This window comes from Heteronotia binoei, chromosome 6, assembly GCF_032191835.1.
Source record: "Heteronotia binoei isolate CCM8104 ecotype False Entrance Well chromosome 6, APGP_CSIRO_Hbin_v1, whole genome shotgun sequence".
Classification (NCBI taxonomy): Eukaryota; Metazoa; Chordata; class Lepidosauria; order Squamata; family Gekkonidae; genus Heteronotia; species Heteronotia binoei.
The window spans coordinates 52,967,485-52,987,096 of NC_083228.1; the positions used below are offsets into that span (position 1 = coordinate 52,967,485).

At 43.4% G+C, this 19,612-nt stretch overlaps 1 protein-coding gene across 1 annotated transcript in view; it reads left to right on the forward strand.

Annotated features, from left to right (window-relative positions):
• Nucleotides 1-19,612, forward strand: part of CHST15 (carbohydrate sulfotransferase 15) — a 135,996-nt gene that overhangs the window by 82,756 nt on the left and 33,628 nt on the right. Inside the window, exons 2-3 of the mRNA XM_060241455.1 lie at nt 8,376-9,417; nt 13,167-13,506. Of these exons, the coding sequence (XP_060097438.1) occupies nt 8,875-9,417; nt 13,167-13,506 (883 nt within the window). The 5' untranslated portion in view covers nt 8,376-8,874. The remainder of the gene's footprint in view (nt 1-8,375; nt 9,418-13,166; nt 13,507-19,612) is intronic.

The following is a 19,612-nucleotide window of genomic DNA, read 5'->3' on the forward strand; positions in this document are numbered from 1 at the left end:
TTTCTCTTCCCTATTTCTCTCCTCCACAATCTTCCCCTCTTCTTTTTCTTTCTCTCATCCTCCCCCAGACAATCTTCCATTCTTTCTTTCCCAACACACAATCCCCTATTCTTTCTCTTTCCCCCAGACAAACCCCCTTCTTTCTTTGTCTCCCTCAGACAATCTCCTCTTGTTTCTGTTTCTCCCCCCCACAAGCAAATCCTCCTTCCTCTTTCTCTCCCCTCTCTCAGACAATCCCCCTTTTTTCTCTTTCATCCCACCGGGCCAGTCTCTCTCCTTTCTTTTTCCCTACTAGTGTTGGTGCCTGTGGAAGGACCTCAAGACTTGTGTGTGTGTGGGGGGGAAAGAATTCCATCTCTTCCTCCCCATCACACCTCCATGCCCCACCACCCACCTACAGTGACAGCATCAGTATCTGGGAGCCACTTCGAGCCCAAACTGACTCCTGGCATCCTCCACCACTACAGCTGGCCCTAGAGGCTCTCCCAGAGCACTCCATCATGGCAGCCATGCAGGGAGCAGCTCCCAAAGTGCTCCACTGCCATGGCCAGGCCTGGAGCTTTTGCCAGCATCTTCTGTGGCAGCAACACCATCATGGCAGTTGGTCCAGAGTTCCTATCTGCAGTGGCCTCCTCCATCACCAGCTCAACTGGTAAATGAATCGTCTGTTCATTAAGCTATTGTTATGCCATTAAAGGTTATTGGAATTTTAATTGGAAAATTGTCTGTTCATGTGCAGATAACTCATTATGTTAACTTGGGGAAATTTAATCACTGGTGTATTTTTAAACTCCCCCCCCCCCAATTTTTCTGCAACCCTAGGGAATGTCACAAGTGTGCAGAAACATATGGTCATTGTTTGATGCAATATAGTAAAATTCCCTCCATGTGCCCCCTATCTGTGGAAATAAGTATCCATAAATAAGTGGCATGGTTGGGAATTAACTGTATAGCTATTCTAAAGAATGCTTTCATTTGTGTCACTTTCCCATTATTGTCTTAATTAAAATCCAGTTACAGCTATTAAAATCCAGTGATCTGTGCCTTTTTCTGATACGAATTATCCTTTAGAAATGCTGCTCAGCTCATTCAGTGGAGTTTTTATGTGAGGGTTCTTATTTATACATATATGTGCACAAACTTCTAATTAATGCAGCTTTATCCAGAGAGTCTCCTTTCTAGATTTGAGATGATATAAATTTTTGAAGGCCTCTTCTGTGTCTGTTGAATCCTGTATCACTGAAAAACATAAAGGTATGCTTCAGACACTGTTACGTGCTGGTTTAATTATGAGGCATTTGATATAATGGTCCTTTAGTCTGTAGACAGTTAAGTCCATATAGTCACTGTTTGATGCAATACAATAAAATTCATTCTGATACAAAATGATAAGTGGAGCATTTTGTTCAAGATCTTCTAGAAGAACTACCTATGTTACACTTGTCCTCCCCCTCAATTTGCAGCATTATAACTAGCAGTCAGTGGTGAACCAAGCTATTTTCCTTACTGAATAGTGACTGAGAGGGATGGACATGAACTGGCTCATAAGCCAAAATTTGCCTTGAACTTGGTCTGGTTCGGAGCCCTCAAACCAATGTTTGGGGGAATCAGCATCCCCCAAACATTTACCAAACTTTTTTCTTGTTCTGTTTGGCTAACAGCTACATTATAAGTAGCTTTCATCTTTAAGCTATATCCTTGAAGAAATTTAATTTCACAAAAGGCGGACAGTCTTTTCCAGCATTGTTTAAATTACGCAATTCAAAGATCTTACCTGCAACCCTATATGGGACACCAATATGGCAGCATGAGCCAGTTTGGTGTAGTGGTTAAGTGTGCGGACTCTTATCTGGGTGAACCAGGTTTGATTCCCCACTCCTCCACTTGCACCAGCTGGAATGGCCTTGGATCAGCCATAGTTATCACAGGGGTTGTCCTTGAAAGGGCAGCTGCTGTGAGATCCCTCTCAGCCCCACCCACCACACGGGGTGTTTGTTATGGGGGAGGAAGATAAAGGAAATTGTGAGCCGCTCTGAGACTCTTGAGTGGAAGGCAGACTATAAATCCAATGTCTTCTAAAGATCTTGAGAGGCTGCTAAGTATCTTCTTCCAAACCATCTTGGGAATTCTTCAGTTTCTAGTATGTCAGTGTGCGTGGAAGTTCCGCAGGTATGAGTGCCCTGATAAGTGCAGCCACCAGTAAAAGTTCTATGAAGACAAAAACTCCAACAAGCCAGTTGAACCAGTTGTATTTGGGGTAAGGCAAAGAGAGTAGTAATAGGCAGGCAGATAGTCAATACACAGCAAGTTCAGTCCATCCAAGTTAGCAGTACACAGTCACAGTCCAAGAGAGTAGTCTTACACATACCAAGTCATCATCATCATCAGTCAGTCCCACAGAGTAACAGCCTCTGATCACAATAGCTCTCCACACCTCTGCACGTCCTCCGTATTCATCAATCCACAGAGAATGAGAGTTAGGCTCTCTGTTGATATAGTGCAGCTAGCCAATCATGTTACCCAATTCTTAACTAGCTGCACATGATTCTCACATGCCTTTCATTAGCAGGTATAGTAGGAGTTACATAACAGTGCATCAACACTTTTCCCCTTAAAGTGCCCAATGCTGACATCCTCCCCCTTATGTAACGACATGGGCTATACATTGCATGTAACTTTAACATTCATAGTTAAAATATTTCCACAGCATGACATTACTGCTTTTCACATTTTTTAAGACCTAAAGATAGACAGCTTTCTTTATGCTTCACATGTGTTTGAACCTTTGTAAACAAGTCTGCAACATTGTCATTGGTTTCACAGTATTCAAGCACGATTAGTCTATCCTCCAAGCATTGCTTAACGTTATGGAAACGTACATCAGTATGTTTGGACCTACTCTTGACACCAAGAGTTGTTGCTAACTGTATAGCAGCCTGATTGTCTTCCCTCACAACTATGGGATTGACATGACGTATTTCAAAGTCTAACAACAATTGCTTGAACCATATGAGTTCAGTACATATAGCGCTCAAGGCCGCGTATTCTGCCTCGCACGTAGACAGAGCCACGTGTCTTTGCTTCAGTGACCGCCACCCAACCAGGGCGCCACCCAGAAAAATAGCCATTCCTGTAGTAGATTGCCTAGTATCAGGATCGTTGGCGAAACTAGCATCTGCATAAGCAAGCATGGTAAGTTCTCCAGTAGGAGTTATGAATAGACTTAAATCTATGGTCTGCTTTAAATATCTTAAGATATGCTTAGCTGCTAGCCAATGTTTTTGCCTTGGCTCTTTCATTGCTCTTGCCAATACATTAGTGGCCATGGCTATGTCCGGTCTGGACCAATTAGCTAGATATGATAAGCTGCCAATCAGGGATTGATATATCCCCTGATCGAACAGTGGACTCTGTTCGCTGTCTGACTCATTACATGGGAACATAGGACTTTGCACCCCTTTGCACTGGTCCATTTTAAACTGTTTTAGCAAATGGGATATTTTTGCCCTTTGTGATACTCTGTATCCACCATCTACTTTTTCTATCTCTAGGCCAACATATTGCTTGATCTCTCCTAGATCTCTCACAGTAAATTTGGACCTTAGAGCATCAATAGTATCATTCATTACTTTGGCAGATTTACATATTATGGCCAAATCATCCACGAAGATTAGGATGGTGCATTGTTGCTCCCCCTTCTGTTTAGTGAACACACAGGGATCTGCAACTCCTTGCTTATAACCTAACATTTTAAGGTTATGTACCAAATGCTGATTCCATTCGAATCCAGCCTGTTTTAACCCATACAAGGATTTCTTAAGCAACCAACAAGTATTATCATTGTCATTATCATTGTCACCAGAGGCACCTGGTGGTTTCTTCATATACACACAGTGTCTCAATGGGGCATGCAAGTAGGCTGTTTTAACATCAAGATGCCTAATCATACAGTGCTGTTTTGCTGCGATAGTGAGAGCACAGTAAAGTGAAGTGGCTTTAAGGGTTGGAGCAAAAGTTTCATCGTAATCTTGCCCCCCCTTGCAAGAATCCCTGGGCTACAAGTCTGGCCTTGTACTGAGTAGTACCATCTGTGCCAGGCTTGAGTTTATACACCCATTTACACCCTATGAGTCTCTGACCGGGCGGTAGAGTGGTTTCTTCATAGACGTTCAGGTTACGCAGGGACTCTAGCTCAGAGCTCATTGCAGCGTGCCATCCAGCCTGTTCCTCCTGTGATAAATGCTGAATACTCTCAAAGTTAGAGGGCTCTGCAATCACAGTACATGCCTGTCCTGGACTGTAGCGATCCGGTGGCCTCGTCTCACGTGACGACCTCCGAAGCACCGGTTCTGCAGATTCATCAGACACTGTCTGTTGTGCTGCCATCTGCTGCTGTGAAACACCAGCTCCTGGAGATGCAGGGGTTAACGGCTCCTCCTTGACTGCTCCGTTGCTGGGCGACGGGCTTCTCCTCCCCTTCCTAGGAACGGGTGGTGTCTCTTGTTTCTCTGCTGTCGGCAGGATTAGAGTCGAGGATGTTCGCTGCCAGCCAACAGATCTCTCAAGGAAAGTTGCCGACGCGCTGGTCGTTATCTTCTTCTCTCCAGCATGGCAGAACCTGAAAGCTCGATGATTGTTAGAATAACCAACAAACAACAACTTTTCAGCTTTGTCTTTTCCCTTCCTTCTGAGCTCCTTTGGGATGTGGACGTATGCAGGGATCCCAAAGATTTTTACATGCTCTATGGAGGGCTTCTTGCCATACCAGGCTTCTGCAGGAATCCTTCCTATAGCAGATGACCAAGACAAATTTAGTACATGAGAAGCACACATCATGCTCTCCCCCCAGTAGCTCAAGGGTAAATCACTGTCCTTTAACATAGCCATACACATATTGTACAGGGATTGGTTCCTTCTTTCGCAGAAGGCATTATGCTGGGGTCTATAAGGAGCGGTACATTTTCGTTCAATGCCATATCTCCTGCACAAAGAAATCATTCTCTCATTGCAGAATTCAGACCCATTATCACTGAGAATAGACTTAGGAACTTTGCCTGTCTTCTGTTGCACAAAGCGAAGCCAGTTGTAGAATGCCTGGAATGTTTCCGCCTTAGACCTAAGAAGGAAGCAGAAACCATACCGGGAAAAATGGTCTTCTATGCATAAACAGAACCTTGCCCCGCCCAAACTCCTCGTAGGGAATGGGCCAATCAGGTCGAGGAACACTAAGTCAAGTATCTCATTAGTCTGAAACTTGCTAGGAGACATAGTTGCTGCTGCTTTGGACTTGACAGCCTTGCATACTTCACATTCTATGAAACATCCACATGGTTTGGGGGTAATTCCGGCCGCTTGAAGAGTCTTCTCCATCGCCTGGAAATTGATATGCCCCAGTCTGCGATGCCAGAGATGTATGCAATTATCATGTGGTGGTTTATTTGTACTCACATGCTGCACTGAACGCTCCTTCTCAAGGAAATATAAGTCGCCTTTCCTCTTGGCTTTAGCAGATATACCATCTGCACATATGTTGCAGTCTGTAGCTCCTTTTGTAACAGCAGGAGAATGTTTCCTTTTGTTCAAGCCACACTGGCGTTGTAGGTGCTTGCAACTTCCACACAAGTAGCACTTACGTACAGCATATGCTTTAGCTGCAGCTGCTTTGCATTCTGCCCCTTTAAGAATCTCCCGGGCAGGAACATTTGTTGAATGGGCTGGAGCCGCATGGAATTGAGCTGCGTCTCTCCTCCTCATCGCCTCATTCAGCAGTCGGTGGGAAATGCTGGACACGGTAAGCTCAGCTTGTGGAACAACATCAAGGTTAGCCACAAATTGATCATAGCTCTGGTCCAGGGAACAGAGGATTATGTACACTTGCTGCAGGGAAGAAAAAGTTACCTCCTTTTCCTGCAGTTGGAGTAAAGTGCGCTTCATGTATTCCAGGTGAGTCATCATGTCTCCACCTGTCTCCAAACGTGCACTCAAGAGCTTCTTCATTAGGAAAATGTGGGACCCGACGCTCTCTCTCACATATAGAGCCTTTAGTGCATCCCAACATGACTTGGCATTATTAGACCCTTTAACATGGATGAGCTGTGAATCTTCCAAGGTTAAGCCAATTAATGAGAATGCCTTATCATCGTTACTCCGATGTTTGGCTATTACATCCGCATCATCAGCAGCATGTAACACTGTTAAGTCTGGCGGAGTTACCACATACTCCCACAACCCTTGGAACTTTAACAGCATGGTGACTTTCTCTGACCATGTGACGTAGTTGTCTTCATTAAGCCTCGTAATGAGGAAGCCAGAGACATGTACGCTGGACTCCATGGTTTGCCTTATACACATACAAAGTGCCACGCCCAAAAACTGTTCGTCTTACTCACGAGTAGAACGCTGGAAAATGCTGCAGCAGACAGAGCTTACTCCCCCGCAGACCACGCTGGGCCCATAACCGATGTCAGTGTGCGTGGAAGTTCCGCAGGTATGAGTGCCCTGATAAGTGCAGCCACCAGTAAAAGTTCTATGAAGACAAAAACTCCAACAAGCCAGTTGAACCAGTTGTATTTGGGGTAAGGCAAAGAGAGTAGTAATAGGCAGGCAGATAGTCAATACACAGCAAGTTCAGTCCATCCAAGTTAGCAGTACACAGTCACAGTCCAAGAGAGTAGTCTTACACATACCAAGTCATCATCATCATCATCAGTCAGTCCGACAGAGTAACAGCCTCTGATCACAATAGCTCTCCACACCTCTGCACGTCCTCCGTATTCATCAATCCACAGAGAATGAGAGTTAGGCTCTCTGTTGATATAGTGCAGCTAGCCAATCATGTTACCCAATTCTTAACTAGCTGCACATGATTCTCACATGCCTTTCATTAGCAGGTATAGTAGGAGTTACATAACAGTGCATCAGCACTTTTCTTCTTAAAGTGCCCAATGCTGACATAGTACCTTGAAGATAGCTGTGTTCCAAGATCCTGGGAAGTGCAATCTTCCAAGGATGCCTGCAATAGGAGCCCTGTGAGCACATGAAAAATTTTGAAGTGTGTTGCTCATTTAGCTCACTGAAGAGGGATCAGTGCTTTTAGAAGAAGGTGTTTGAAATGTTGCTATGATTATGATTGCTTTGTTTATTGTCATTTAAGTGGGTTTTGGTAAATTTAATTGAGCAAAAAAGCAATCCATTTCAAAGATACGTTGAAAGCATTGTGATTGATTTTATTTTTTTTAAAAAAAATCTAAGTCCCACTGAATACTAATGATGATTAATATATTTATGTTATTTAAGGAATATACTTTAAGCAATGTAGACCCCATTCCAAAGGACAAAGAAACAAGCTGTGTAAAGATTGTGGGGTTTTGGAGTGTAGCCATTATCAGTGTTTCCAGGAAAAAACAAAGCAGTGAATCATGTTCTTTCCTACCATTCTGCCATGCAAAGTTTATTTATCTAATTATTTGTACATAGTCTCCTTTTTGCTCACATTTGAAACCTTTTGCTACCCCAAGGATCCTTCTTCAAATTAAACAGCTTATCCATTGGAAGAAGGCTACTTGGAGGATGGTTGGATTCACTCCAGAAGCAACAGTGTTGCGCATGAAAAGCTCTAGAAACAAGTTAATATGTTCAGATAACATCAGTTTTCTCTTGAACTCTCAAAATATCGTTTTTGCTATCTTAGCATTTGTATACAGTCATTTAATGTGCTTCTTAGGGTGAGACAACATGTTTTATTGATCTCAAAAATAAGAAACATTCAATTAAGTCATCACCAGAGGCGATTCTGCTTTGGAGAGCAGTTGCTAATGATCTTTCTGTTACTGAGGTTAAGAATTAGTATGCAGAAGCATGAACTGGAAGGAGAAATGAGTTTTATTTATGAGTAATCCTAAACTATCATATCACCACACTTTTGAGAAATTTATCTTTTTTTAAGAATCTCTAGGAGCTGATATAAATGTATTCCTGCTCACTTAGCCACTGCTTTCCCTTTTAGAGCAGCTTTCCTTAACACTGTTGTTCCTCAAATGCTGTCATTAAGTATTTCTCTCCATAGCTTTCACTCAGATGACTGCCGCTGCATCCTTTCTCAACAGCTTTCTTGTTCTAAAGATCTTTCCTAGACAATTCTCTTTCTGTACCACAGTTGTTTGGGTTTACCAGTTTCCCTGCTATAGCTTTGTCTTCCTTCATTTCTCCAACCATCTTATTCCCAACAAGAATCCATTTCCTCTTTTGTTCTAGCAAATAAATTTCAACCAGTGCTAGTATTTTCACTATTTAATCCTGTGTTATTAAAAAACAACCGATGTTTTGATTGAAATTCTGTGCACCCATATTTATTCTGTTTTTTTTTTCTTTTTCAGGTTAAGCAACAAAGCCTTCTAAACTGATGTGAGAAAGATGAAGATCTCCAAAAAGTTTTTCTTTCTTGGAAACTGCATGTTAAAGGAACATATTTAAACCTCAGAAATCTTAAATTTTGTTTACCTTTGGAACAATCCAAGGACAATGAATTCATTTTCTTTTGTTTGCCTCTTTACTTTGAACCGTGAAATCCCATTCACTACATTTTGCTCAATGGGAAAAACCTGAATAGGGTTTTTGTCTTTTTAACTTTCTCCCATTGAGCCAAATTCTCATAAATATGTCCAGACTACATTTAATGTACACCTAAGATACAGCCTTATTATGTATATATTGAATCTATATATTTATTGAATCTGATTGAATCTTTTTACATGGCAGCATCTTTCTCTGGCTGCCCGAGGTATTCATGACTCTTTTTACTGGAAATTACTTTAATCCACCTGAACTTCTTCCCTGACAACCCTAAATGGCACATTTCACCAGTAGTCTAATGGTATGAAGCATTGCATTCATTGTTGCATAGCACTGTTACCAAATGACTTGCACAAACACTGTTCCAGGTGCCAAGGGCGGAGTTACAATAACAAAAACTGTCATCTTTGCAAAAGAGAAAATAAAGTTCTGTTGCACTTGGATAGCAAACAGATGAACTTGCTTGCAGTTCTGGAAGTAAGGACTGATCACAGTGAGAGCTGGACTGGACTGTTTTGTCTGAAGAAAGGAAAACTGTGCAGCTTAATGTTTGGATTATTAATAATGATGCTAGTGATGGCATCTTATATACTGACTGGAGCCAAACATGGCCTCTTGCTGATACTGCCCACGTTCCATTATGGAGCTTTTGCTAGCAATTCAAACTTAATGGACAGTGAGACTCTCTGTGATGTAAAAGATCATTTACAAACATCTAAGATGAATATTTCATATGCCAAGGATTATCCAAATATTAAAGTAATTATTGACACTATTACTGCAAATATTGAATTCATACCCAGACATTATCCACACTTAGAAGATCTGAAAAAACAAGAGTTGCATGTGAGTATATGAGAAAGAGACTATTTTGCTTTATTAACAATGTTGACACTGACTTTTGCTTATGAATACTTCTTAACACTGATAGTCATGTTATTGGATATATGAACTGGTGGGTCTTATTATTTATTTATTTATTTACATTATATTTATATTCCGCCCGTTCTATGCAGACTCAAGGCAGCTAACAACATAAAATACACAAGATAAGGGTGAAGATAAGGTTGTCAACGTCCAGGTGGGGCCTGTAGATACCATTAGATCTCCAGACAATAGAGATCAGTTTCCCTGGAGAAAATGGCTGCTTTAGAAGTGGAGTCTATGGCATTGTTCCTTGCTATAGCCATTATACCCTATGGCATTGTACACTAGGTTAGACCCCCCAAAATCTCCAGGTCTTTCCCATCCCAGAGCTGGCAATCCTCAGAAGTCAGGTCTGCCCTGAGTGTTTGTGACTTCAGGAGTTTCATGAATTCAAGGTGTGTCTTAGGAAGTCTAAGGAGATATGAAGGACAAACATGAAAATGGGTTGCTACTGGATATTGTCTGGATGTGAGACAGAGATAGTGCAGCTGCCCCATTGTTGCTCAGTCAGTCCTGAAATGAGATAGCAAGTAAAGTTCTGAGTATATTTATCTTCTTTAATCTTAGTTCTTCCAGATGGGTTGCTTATTTGAAGATGCTCTGAAGGAAGTTTTTAGGTGCTTGGAATGCAGAACGTTTATGGATATATTTCTGTGGGAAAGTCAGAGGGAATAGATGATAAACTGGGAACAAATTTAAAAGATTATATTAATGTGTTATAAATGTGTTAAAAGATTATAAAATGTGTTAAAGCATAATCTCAGTTCCTAAGGTTTTTATAACTCTAAATTAGAAAATAACTCTCAGGAAAGGGTCCCAAACATCATATATTCTAATAGCCAACTTGGTCAAATCTAAGGATACTTAAATCCAGTGATTAGAACCATAAATGTACAAGACAGATCTTTATACAAACCTGAAAAAATGCCCAGGTCTACAACCCGCCCCCCCCTGAAATCTAAAAAAGATACATGGAGGGTTTTTTTAAAAAACCCAACAATTATAAAATGGGCTCCTGTAGCCTTAAGAATTGGAATCCCTCAGTGGTTGGTGCTAGGAAACCACTGCATTCTGGACTTGATTTTTGTCAGTAAAAGCTGGAGGGGGCAGGGCCCTTTCCACAACTACTTTGGTTTTTGAATGCCTGGTAGCAATCACTGGGTGAATTGATACCACCCTACTTGATTGATTTACCTAGGCCTGTCAGCTTGCTTCTTTTCAGCAGCAGCCACCATATGAAAGACAGTGTGGTCTAGTGGTTAGAGCTTCATGCTAGGGTCTGTGTGATCCAGGTTCAAATCCCTATTCTGCCATGGGAGCTCACTAGGTGATGTAGGGCCAGTCATATACTTTCGGTATAACCTACCCCATAGATTTGTTGTAAGGTTAAAAAGGAGATGAGAAGAATGATGTCAAGTGATTTGGTTCCAGTATGAGAAAAGGTGGGTTATAAATTTTATACACACATACATACATACTCACATATATAGCTGAAGATGTGACGCAAATAAAAAGTAAGTTGATAAATGGCTGAGGAGAATGTCAAAGAGGGGAGGATTTGGGAGTTTCCTGGAGGAGGGTAAAAGGAAATACTGTAGGAAGGGAGGCACCGGGAAAGTTATGTGCCCCTCCCACCAGTGTTTGAGAGTTCCCTATCATTCAAGTGGACCTGGCCCAGCAGCTGGCTCCACACTGCTGGGCCATAGTGTTCCTAGGTAGAGGCCACAGGGACAGTTGAAGATGTGGGTGGGTGGGGCAGAAAAGAGTAGGTTGGCTTTGAATAGAAAGGAGTGAAGGAAGATGGAAAGGGGGAGGGGCTGTGGGGCAGCCAGAGAAGGGAGGCAGAAAAGGAAATATTGGGAGAGAGGGAAATGAGACACCTCCCCACAAGTTCTTTTAGGTTTCTACTTGTATCTAATAATTAGAAGGCAGTATTTCTCAACCATGACTTGTGAAGAATTCCTGTCTCGAAAGTGTTTCAATGAAATATGCAGATGTTATATTTTCTGAATTAAACCAGAACATTAATTTGATCTGCTTATTTTATCTCCATCTCAACCTGTGTTTTCTAATTATTGTTTCTTGCAAACTCATTTTCCAGAATTCTTAATTCAATTGCATATTTCAGTACACTTCAATTAAGTTTCATTGAGGGATCAGTTCATTGAGCTGCAGTACATGTTCATGTTTTTTTAAAATTTGAGTGCCATATATGTAATATTGTGTATATTGTTTGGTTGCTTGAAAGCTTGAAGTGGTCTATACCTGGCTTTTCTACTGAAACCATTTACTTTGAAGTAGCCATAAGAGCTATCTGATGCCTGAGAATTTTTGTTTACAGGTTTGCTTTGAAAATTTCTCTTCATTTCCTCATATGTGGTCTGCTGGGTTATTCTGTCTAGTCCACCATCTTGTTTCTTACAGTGGCTAGCCATATGTCTTTTGGAAATCCATCATCAAGCGATTTAGCTATTTATTATTCATTTATACCTTGTCCTACCCCCAGTGGGGACCCAAAGCAGCTTACATCAATTCCTCTGCTGCATTTTATCCTCATAACAATCCTGTGATGTATGTTAGGCTGAGAATGTGACTGGCTCAAGGTCACTCAACAAACTTCCATGGCAGAGTTGGGATTTGAACTTGTATCTTTTGAATACTTGTCCAGCACAGTAAGCACTGTATCATACTAGCTTTCCCTCAGTGTTGCTTCATTCATACCTTATTTTTAAATTTCTTCATTAATCACAATGTTTTAATATTAATAGAATCATTGGTATGAGTTCTAAATTCTGATAATCTAGTACCTATGCCAGGTGCTGGTTTTGCAGGAGGATGTGTACCATATGCACATAGTAAAGGATAGAGAGTGACCTCTGTGAAGTCAGAGGCTCCCCTAGAATGTTTGTAAAACATTCTGGTGGCAGAATTCCTGGTTACATCGCAAAACTCTTTGTAGTACTTTTGAATCTGTGTGTGGATTTATCTGTGCTAAAAACAGCAATGAATTTATGCACTGCTTCCAGAATGGCTAATCTGCAGTGTAAACTAGTTATAGATGTAGCACAGCAGAGGTAAGCTAAAAAGCAGAAGTTATATTGACCAGGCTGCTTTAATGTCTGGTAGACAGGACTGCACTGGGGAATGATCCTCAATCTAGATTGCCCACTTTTTTATTTCTGCTATGCCTTAGTAGCTTCTGACATGAAGACTTCACATAGTCAAGGAAGTTCTAGCTTGAGACCCTTGCAAGGGGGAAAGGTGGTGAATATTTTGATAAATGTAACAGTATAAATTCAAATGTCATGGTCCCCATATGAAGTGGTGGCCATGTAGAAGCATTTTGATTATCCTCTCATGTGACATGTCAGAATTGACAGTCAATATTCTTTCTGCTAGAGTTTGATAATTCTTCATTGAATGGAGGATTCATGCTACACACACACACACATATATGCACACAAACACACACGCATATATATGTGCATATATATTCTTTTTCACCATCAGCTCTGCCCATTCCCCTGGTCTTGTATCTGTACAGCAGCTTGGAGCAGTTAAGTATTAAAATGACTACAGTGTGAAACACTGGGATTATTGTAACTGGAATGCAACCATGTTTTTTTGTTTGTTGCTCTTAACTAAAGTGTTTGTTCTCTGTATTGCAGATGTTCTCAGTAATTCCTAACAAGTTTCTTCCAAACAGCAAGAGTCCTTGTTGGTATGAAGAATATAGTGGAAATATGACCACAGACCCTTATGCTACAAACTCCTATGCACTGTATTCCAAACGTTTTCGAGCAATATTTGATTACCTCAGAAAGGTATTTTGGAACCATTTGTATCATTACAAGGACAAGCATTATCGGCTGCGCTGTCTCCCCCATTTCTATATCATAGGCCAGCCAAAGTGCGGAACAACAGACCTTTATGACAGGCTCAGGTTGCATCCTGATGTGAGATTCTCAGCTATTAAGGAGCCTCACTGGTGGACAAGAAAACGTTTTGGTGAGTAAACACCGCAGTCTGATGTTGTGGTGTTGTATTTTCTGAATTGAATGCTTAACTCTCTATAAACCAGTATCAATTTTGAAGTTTTCAGTTCTGCTGATACAACGTATGCTAGGAATAAAGAGATTGGGTTTTGTTGTCCAGCTCTGTTGTGACTTCCTCTTTAAATCTCTTTAAAAATTCAAACCAGAAGCCCAATACAGAGGACCCATCAGCTGAAATTGTTGTAGGTCATTTTTAAAATATTGTAGCCCATCTTTTTAAACCGAGACTCAAGTCATTTTATGCTGTGTAAGTCAGTGCAATCAATAGGACATCCAGTAAACAGTGTAATAGAATTAGGATTGGGAAAATATAAAACCAAGGAACAAGCTAAAATAAAGCTGAAACAAAGCAGAAGACGTAACAGTACATGTTAAAGGATACAGAAATTGCATAGTAGGATAATACTTACACCAATGGATAGAACTTATTATATAGAATCATAGAGTTGGAAGGGATCTCCAGGGTCATCTAGTCCAACCCCCTGCACAATGCAGGAAACTCACAAATACCTTCCCCTAAATTCACAGGATCTTCATTGCTGTCAGATGGCCATCTAGCCTCTGTTTAAAAACCTCTAAGAAAGTAGAGCCTTGCAGTATATTGCAGTATAGTCCACAATCTCTTGATTTACCTTTATTAAAGCTTTTCCTGATATATTCTGTAACAATGTAGCCCTATTTTCTTTATAAAAGTGACCTCTTGAATGGGGGCTGCAACAGAGAATGCACATGTACAGGCTGCAGTTGATGTTGCCCATTTGCTGGGTGGCACCTGCAGAGGCTCTTCTCAGATGAGAAGGGCTGTTATGGTGGAGCTCATGAGGAGAGGTAGTCCTGCATGATATGAGACTCCAAGGCCATGAAGGGCTTTATATGTGATAGCTGATACCTTGAATTGAACCCGGTAACTGATGGGCTGCCAAAGGGAATACTATGTGTGCTTTGTCTAGCTCTTGATAATAACTGAGCTGCAGCATTCTGCAACGGTTGGAGTTTCCCAAGTTGACTTTGAGGGGAGAACTATATAGAGTACTTTACTTGTAGTCCAGGAAAAGACTGCCCCCAGCATTACTACAAAAAAGCCCCTATATTTGGAATGCTACCAGCTACAGTCTTGGTAAGTAAATGTTAGTGTTGACCAACATTTAGGGCTCCATATAAACAACCTTGTAGACAAAGGACACTTGGTAGGAATTGGGAACTCAGTACCTATTGGATGGGGTAAAATGAGATATAAGCACCAGTCTTACTCTCACTGGTAGGACAACATTAAAGGTTTTTTTTAAGGGTACTACCCCTTCCTCTAATGTAGGAAAAGAGACAAACATGCAGTCCCCAGTTCTGAAGTGGAAGAAGTGTTGAAGTTGAAAGAAGGCTCATTAGGTGGAGGAAGGCTTCAAACTTTGCTCACTAGACTGGTAGAATATATGCCACTATATGTTGTTGTATCCTGGTTTGCATTAAAAGTGGCTGTCAGTGATTGTGTAAGTGTACTTTGAACACTTAAAAGCACACTTACATCATGGAAGCCAAAGTTGGAATCCCATTGAACATGGTTTAGAATGCCCTACAGGCAATGGAGATCCTCAAAAAGAAATAGATGCCCTTTGCATGCAGTATGAACAGCAAGGGGGCTGTTCTTCTGTGAAGCAATCTCTTGCAGCTGTGTGTGTGTGTGGGGGGGTGCACATGAGTGATGTAACCATAATGTCAGGGAAGATTACATTTTCCCCTCCATGCCATGGATTCATTAGGAGGTGCCAGTGGTGTGGGGAACACTATGGCTGTGATCACACATGCTAAATAATGCAGTTTCAATCCATTTTTAGTACACATTCCAACTGGATTTTACTGTGTGAACTGAAAGTGGATTGAAACTGTGTTATTTAGCATGTGTAATCACAGCCTTTCTGTAGCATCTATATGATTGTGCCATTCACATCATAGAATGGCTGTGTGTTGCTGGGGATTCTAATGTGGGAGGAGATAGGGAATTTATAAAACAGGAGCTATTAATTTGGGACTGATTTCCATTTGAAAGTCACCTCATCCAAGGATGTAGCACATAATATGCACCTTGCTAGAGCATCAGTTTTGCACCAATGAGCATTGAAACCACTTAAAAAACTTCTTTAAACTCATGTATTATATCAAGTCATATCATACTTCCTTTACAGAACCTTGGCATGTATCTTAATGGTGTTTCCACTAGATCTACATCTGTAGCCTTGTTGGGCAGCTTTAAAATGAAAAACAGTTTCAGGAAATGAAGAATTTATAGAATCCAGTTATACAATCCAATGCAATGGTACTCAAGCCTAATAATAATAATAATAAATTTTAATTTATGAATATATGAAGCTGCCTTATACTGGATCAGACCTTTGGTCCATCAAAGTCAGTATTGTCTTCTCAGACTGGCAGCGGCTCTCCAGGGTCTCAAGCGGAGGTTTTTCACACCTATTTGCCTGGCTTTTTTGGAGATGCCGGGGATTGAACCTGGGACCTTCTGCTTCCCAAGCAGATGCTTTACCACTGAGCCACCGTCCCTCCCCTAAATTTATATCCCGCCTTCCCCGCCGAAGCAGGCTCAGGGTGGCTTACAAGACATAGTACATTGTACAATAATACAAGTCATAGTACATTGTACAATGATAAAACAATAAAATTCAAAGCGATTAGCAATTAAAATACAATTACATATAAAACAACATTTAAGTTAATAATATAAAACCACAATATAATATGTTGCTATAGTCTTGATGTGCATATAAACATAGTTTTTATGGTAATGATGCAACGGTTCCACCTTAAAAGACCAGCTGACAGAGGACGGTTTTGCAGGCCCGTCGAAACTGATTAAGGTCTTGTAGGGCCCGTACCTCCTCTGGCAGCTGGTTCCACCATTGGGATGCTGTTATTGAGAAGGCCCGCTCCCTTGTCGCTTTTAGTTTGGCCTCCTTTGGCCCAGGGATTTTCAGCAGATTTTTGTGAGCTAGATCTCAGTACTCTCTGAGGAACATATGGGGAGAGACGGTCCCAAAGGTAGGCTTGTCCTCAGCAATATAGGGCTTTAAAGGTGATAACCAGCACCTTGTAACGAACTCGGTACACAATTGGCAGCCAGTGCAGTTCCCGCAGCCTAGGCTGTATATGTTCCCACCTAGGGAGTCTCATTAACAGCCTGGCTGCCGCGTTCTGCACTAGCTGCAGTTTCCGGGTTCGGCACAGGGGCAGCCCCATGTAGAAGGCATTACAGTAGTCTAACCTTGAGGTGACTGTTGCATGGATCACTGTTGCCAGGTCGCCACGCTCCAAGAAGGGAGCCAACTGCCTCGCCCGCCTAAGATGAAAAAAGGCAGATTTAGCAGTGGCTGCTATCTGGGCTTCCATTAGGGTGACCATAATGTCTGAAGGCCAGCCAGGGACACGTTGGGGGGGGGGAAGGTAGGGGTGCGCGCGCGCAAAGCGCGTGCGCCGCCGGAAACAGGAAGTGACGCCACTTCCGGTGACGTCATGCCACCACAGGAAACAGGAAGTGACATCACTTCCCGTGACATCATTTCCCCGCGTCACCTGCCGGAAATGGGAAGTGACATCACTTCCTGTGACATCATTTCCCCCAAATGACATCATTTCCCCCAAATGCCACTGCCGGAAACAGGAAGTGACTTCACAGCACTTCCTGTGACATCCCCAAAAATCCCCCAAATATCACCGCTGGAAACAATTTTGTTCTGAAATCCTGTATATACTTCATCAGTATATGGGATAAGGCACTTTCTCAACTGTGCTGCATAATGCAGCCTATTTATTTTGTCCTGTTTGCTCTGTTGGCTCTATCTGCGCCACCGTCATCACTTTCGGGGTGTGGATCCCCCAGTGGGGTGCTCTCCCGACTCCCTCCGCTGGCTGTTTCTGATAGCCCTGCGCCCCCTCTTTCATTTGATATGTGTCCCGTGCGGGTGCCACCCTCCCGCCGGGAGATGCCGCAAAATGAGCCCCCTTGAGGCTTATGGCGGCAGGGCTCGGGGGAAGCGAGCTAGACTGCTGTTCTTTTGAGGGGTTATAGAGTGTTTCGAGCCCGTCCCTGTGGCATCGGTCCCATCGTTGTGGGGCCCAGGGGGCCGGCGCAGCGGCACGCCGAAGCAGCCTGTCACTAATAACACAGGTCGAGATGCAGGACAGGAACCCGGAAGTGACCGACAGGCTGCTTCAGCGTGCCGCTGCGCCGGCCCCCTGGGCCCCACAACGATGGGACCGATGCCACAGGGACGGGCTCGAAACACTCTATAACCCCTCAAAAGAACAGCAGTCTAGCTCGCTTCCCCCGAGCCCTGCCGCCATAAGCCTCAAGGGGGCTCATTTTGCGGCATCTCCCGGCGGGAGGGTGGCACCCGCACGGGACACATATCAAATGAAAGAGGGGGCGCAGGGCTATCAGAAACAGCCGGCGGAGGGAGTCACGAGACCACCCCACTGGGGGATCCACACCCCGAAAGTGATGAAGGTGGCGCAGACAGAGCCAACAGGACAAAATAAATAGGCTGCATTATGCAGCACAGTTGAGAAAGTGCCTTATCCCATATACTGATGAAGTAAATACAGGATCTGAGAACAAAATTGCACCAGAAGACACAAACACAAAGCTCCCTTACACTGAATCAGTGCTTGGGTCCACCAAAGTCAGTATTGTCACATAAGAACATAAGAGAAGCCCTGTTGGATCAGGCCAGTGGCCCATCCAGTCCAACACTCTGCGTCACATAAGAACATAAGAGAAGCCCTGTTGCATCAGGCCAGTGGCCCCTCCAGTCCAACACTCTGTGTAACATAAGAATATAAGAGAAGCCCTGTTGCATCAGGCCAGTGGCCCCTCCAGTCCAACACTCTGTGCCACATAAAAATATAAGAGAAGCCCTGTTGCATCAGACCAATGGCCCCTCCAGTCCAACACTCTGTGCCACATAAAAATATAAGAGAAGCCCTGTTGCATCAGACCAATGGCTCATCCACTCCACCACTCTGGTCACATAAGAACATAAGAGAAGCCCTGTTAGATCAGGCCAGTGGCCCCTCCAGTCCAACACTCTGTGTCACATAAGAACATAAGAGAAGCCCTGTTGGATCAGGCCAGTGGCCCCTCCAGTCCAACACTCTGTGCCACATAAAAATATAAGAGAAGCCCTGTTGCATCAGACCAATGGCTCATCCACTCCACCACTCTGGTCACATAAGAACATAAGAGAACCCCTGTTAGATCAGGCCAGTGGCCCCTCCAGTCCAACACTCTGTGTCACATAAGAACATAAGAGAAGCCCTGTTGGATCAGGCCAGTGGCCCCTCCAGTCCAACACTCTGTGTCACATAAGAACATAAGAGAAGCCCTGTTGGATCAGGCCAGTGGCCCCTCCAGTCCAACACTCTGTGTCACATAAGAACATAAGGAGGGAAGGAAGGGAGGAGGGAGGGAAGGGAAGGGAAGGGAAGGGAAGGGAGGAAGGAAGGAAGGAAGGAAGGAAGGAAGGAAGGAAGGAAGGAAGGAAGGAAGGAAGGAAGGAAGGAAGGAAGGAAGGAAGGAAGGAAGGAAGGGGGAGGGAGGGAAGGAAGGGGGGAGGGAGGGAAGGAAGGAAGGAAGGGGGGGAGGGAGGGAGGGAAGGAAGGAAGAAAGAAAGGAAGGGAGGAGGGAGGGAAGGAAGGAAGGGAGTGAGGGAAGGAAGGGAGGGAAGGAAGAAAGGAAGGAAGGGAGGAGGGAGGGAAGGAAGGAAGGGAAGGGAGTGAGGGAAGGAAGGAAGGAAGGAAGGAAGGAAGGAAGGAAGGAAGGAAGGAAGGAAGGAAGGAAGGAAGGAAGGGAGGAGGGAGGGAAGAAAGGAAGGCCGCCCCCCGCCCCCCCGCTTTCAGCCCCCTTACCTGCTTCCAGGGCGGCGGAGAGTCCAGCGGCGGCGAGTCCTGCGGCGGCGGCCTCGCGGCGAGGGAGGGAGGGAGCTGCCGGCGCTGGCCTCTGGAGGCCTCCAGGGACCAGCGCCGGCTGCTCTGCGGCCTCTCCGCGGCCTCCGCTG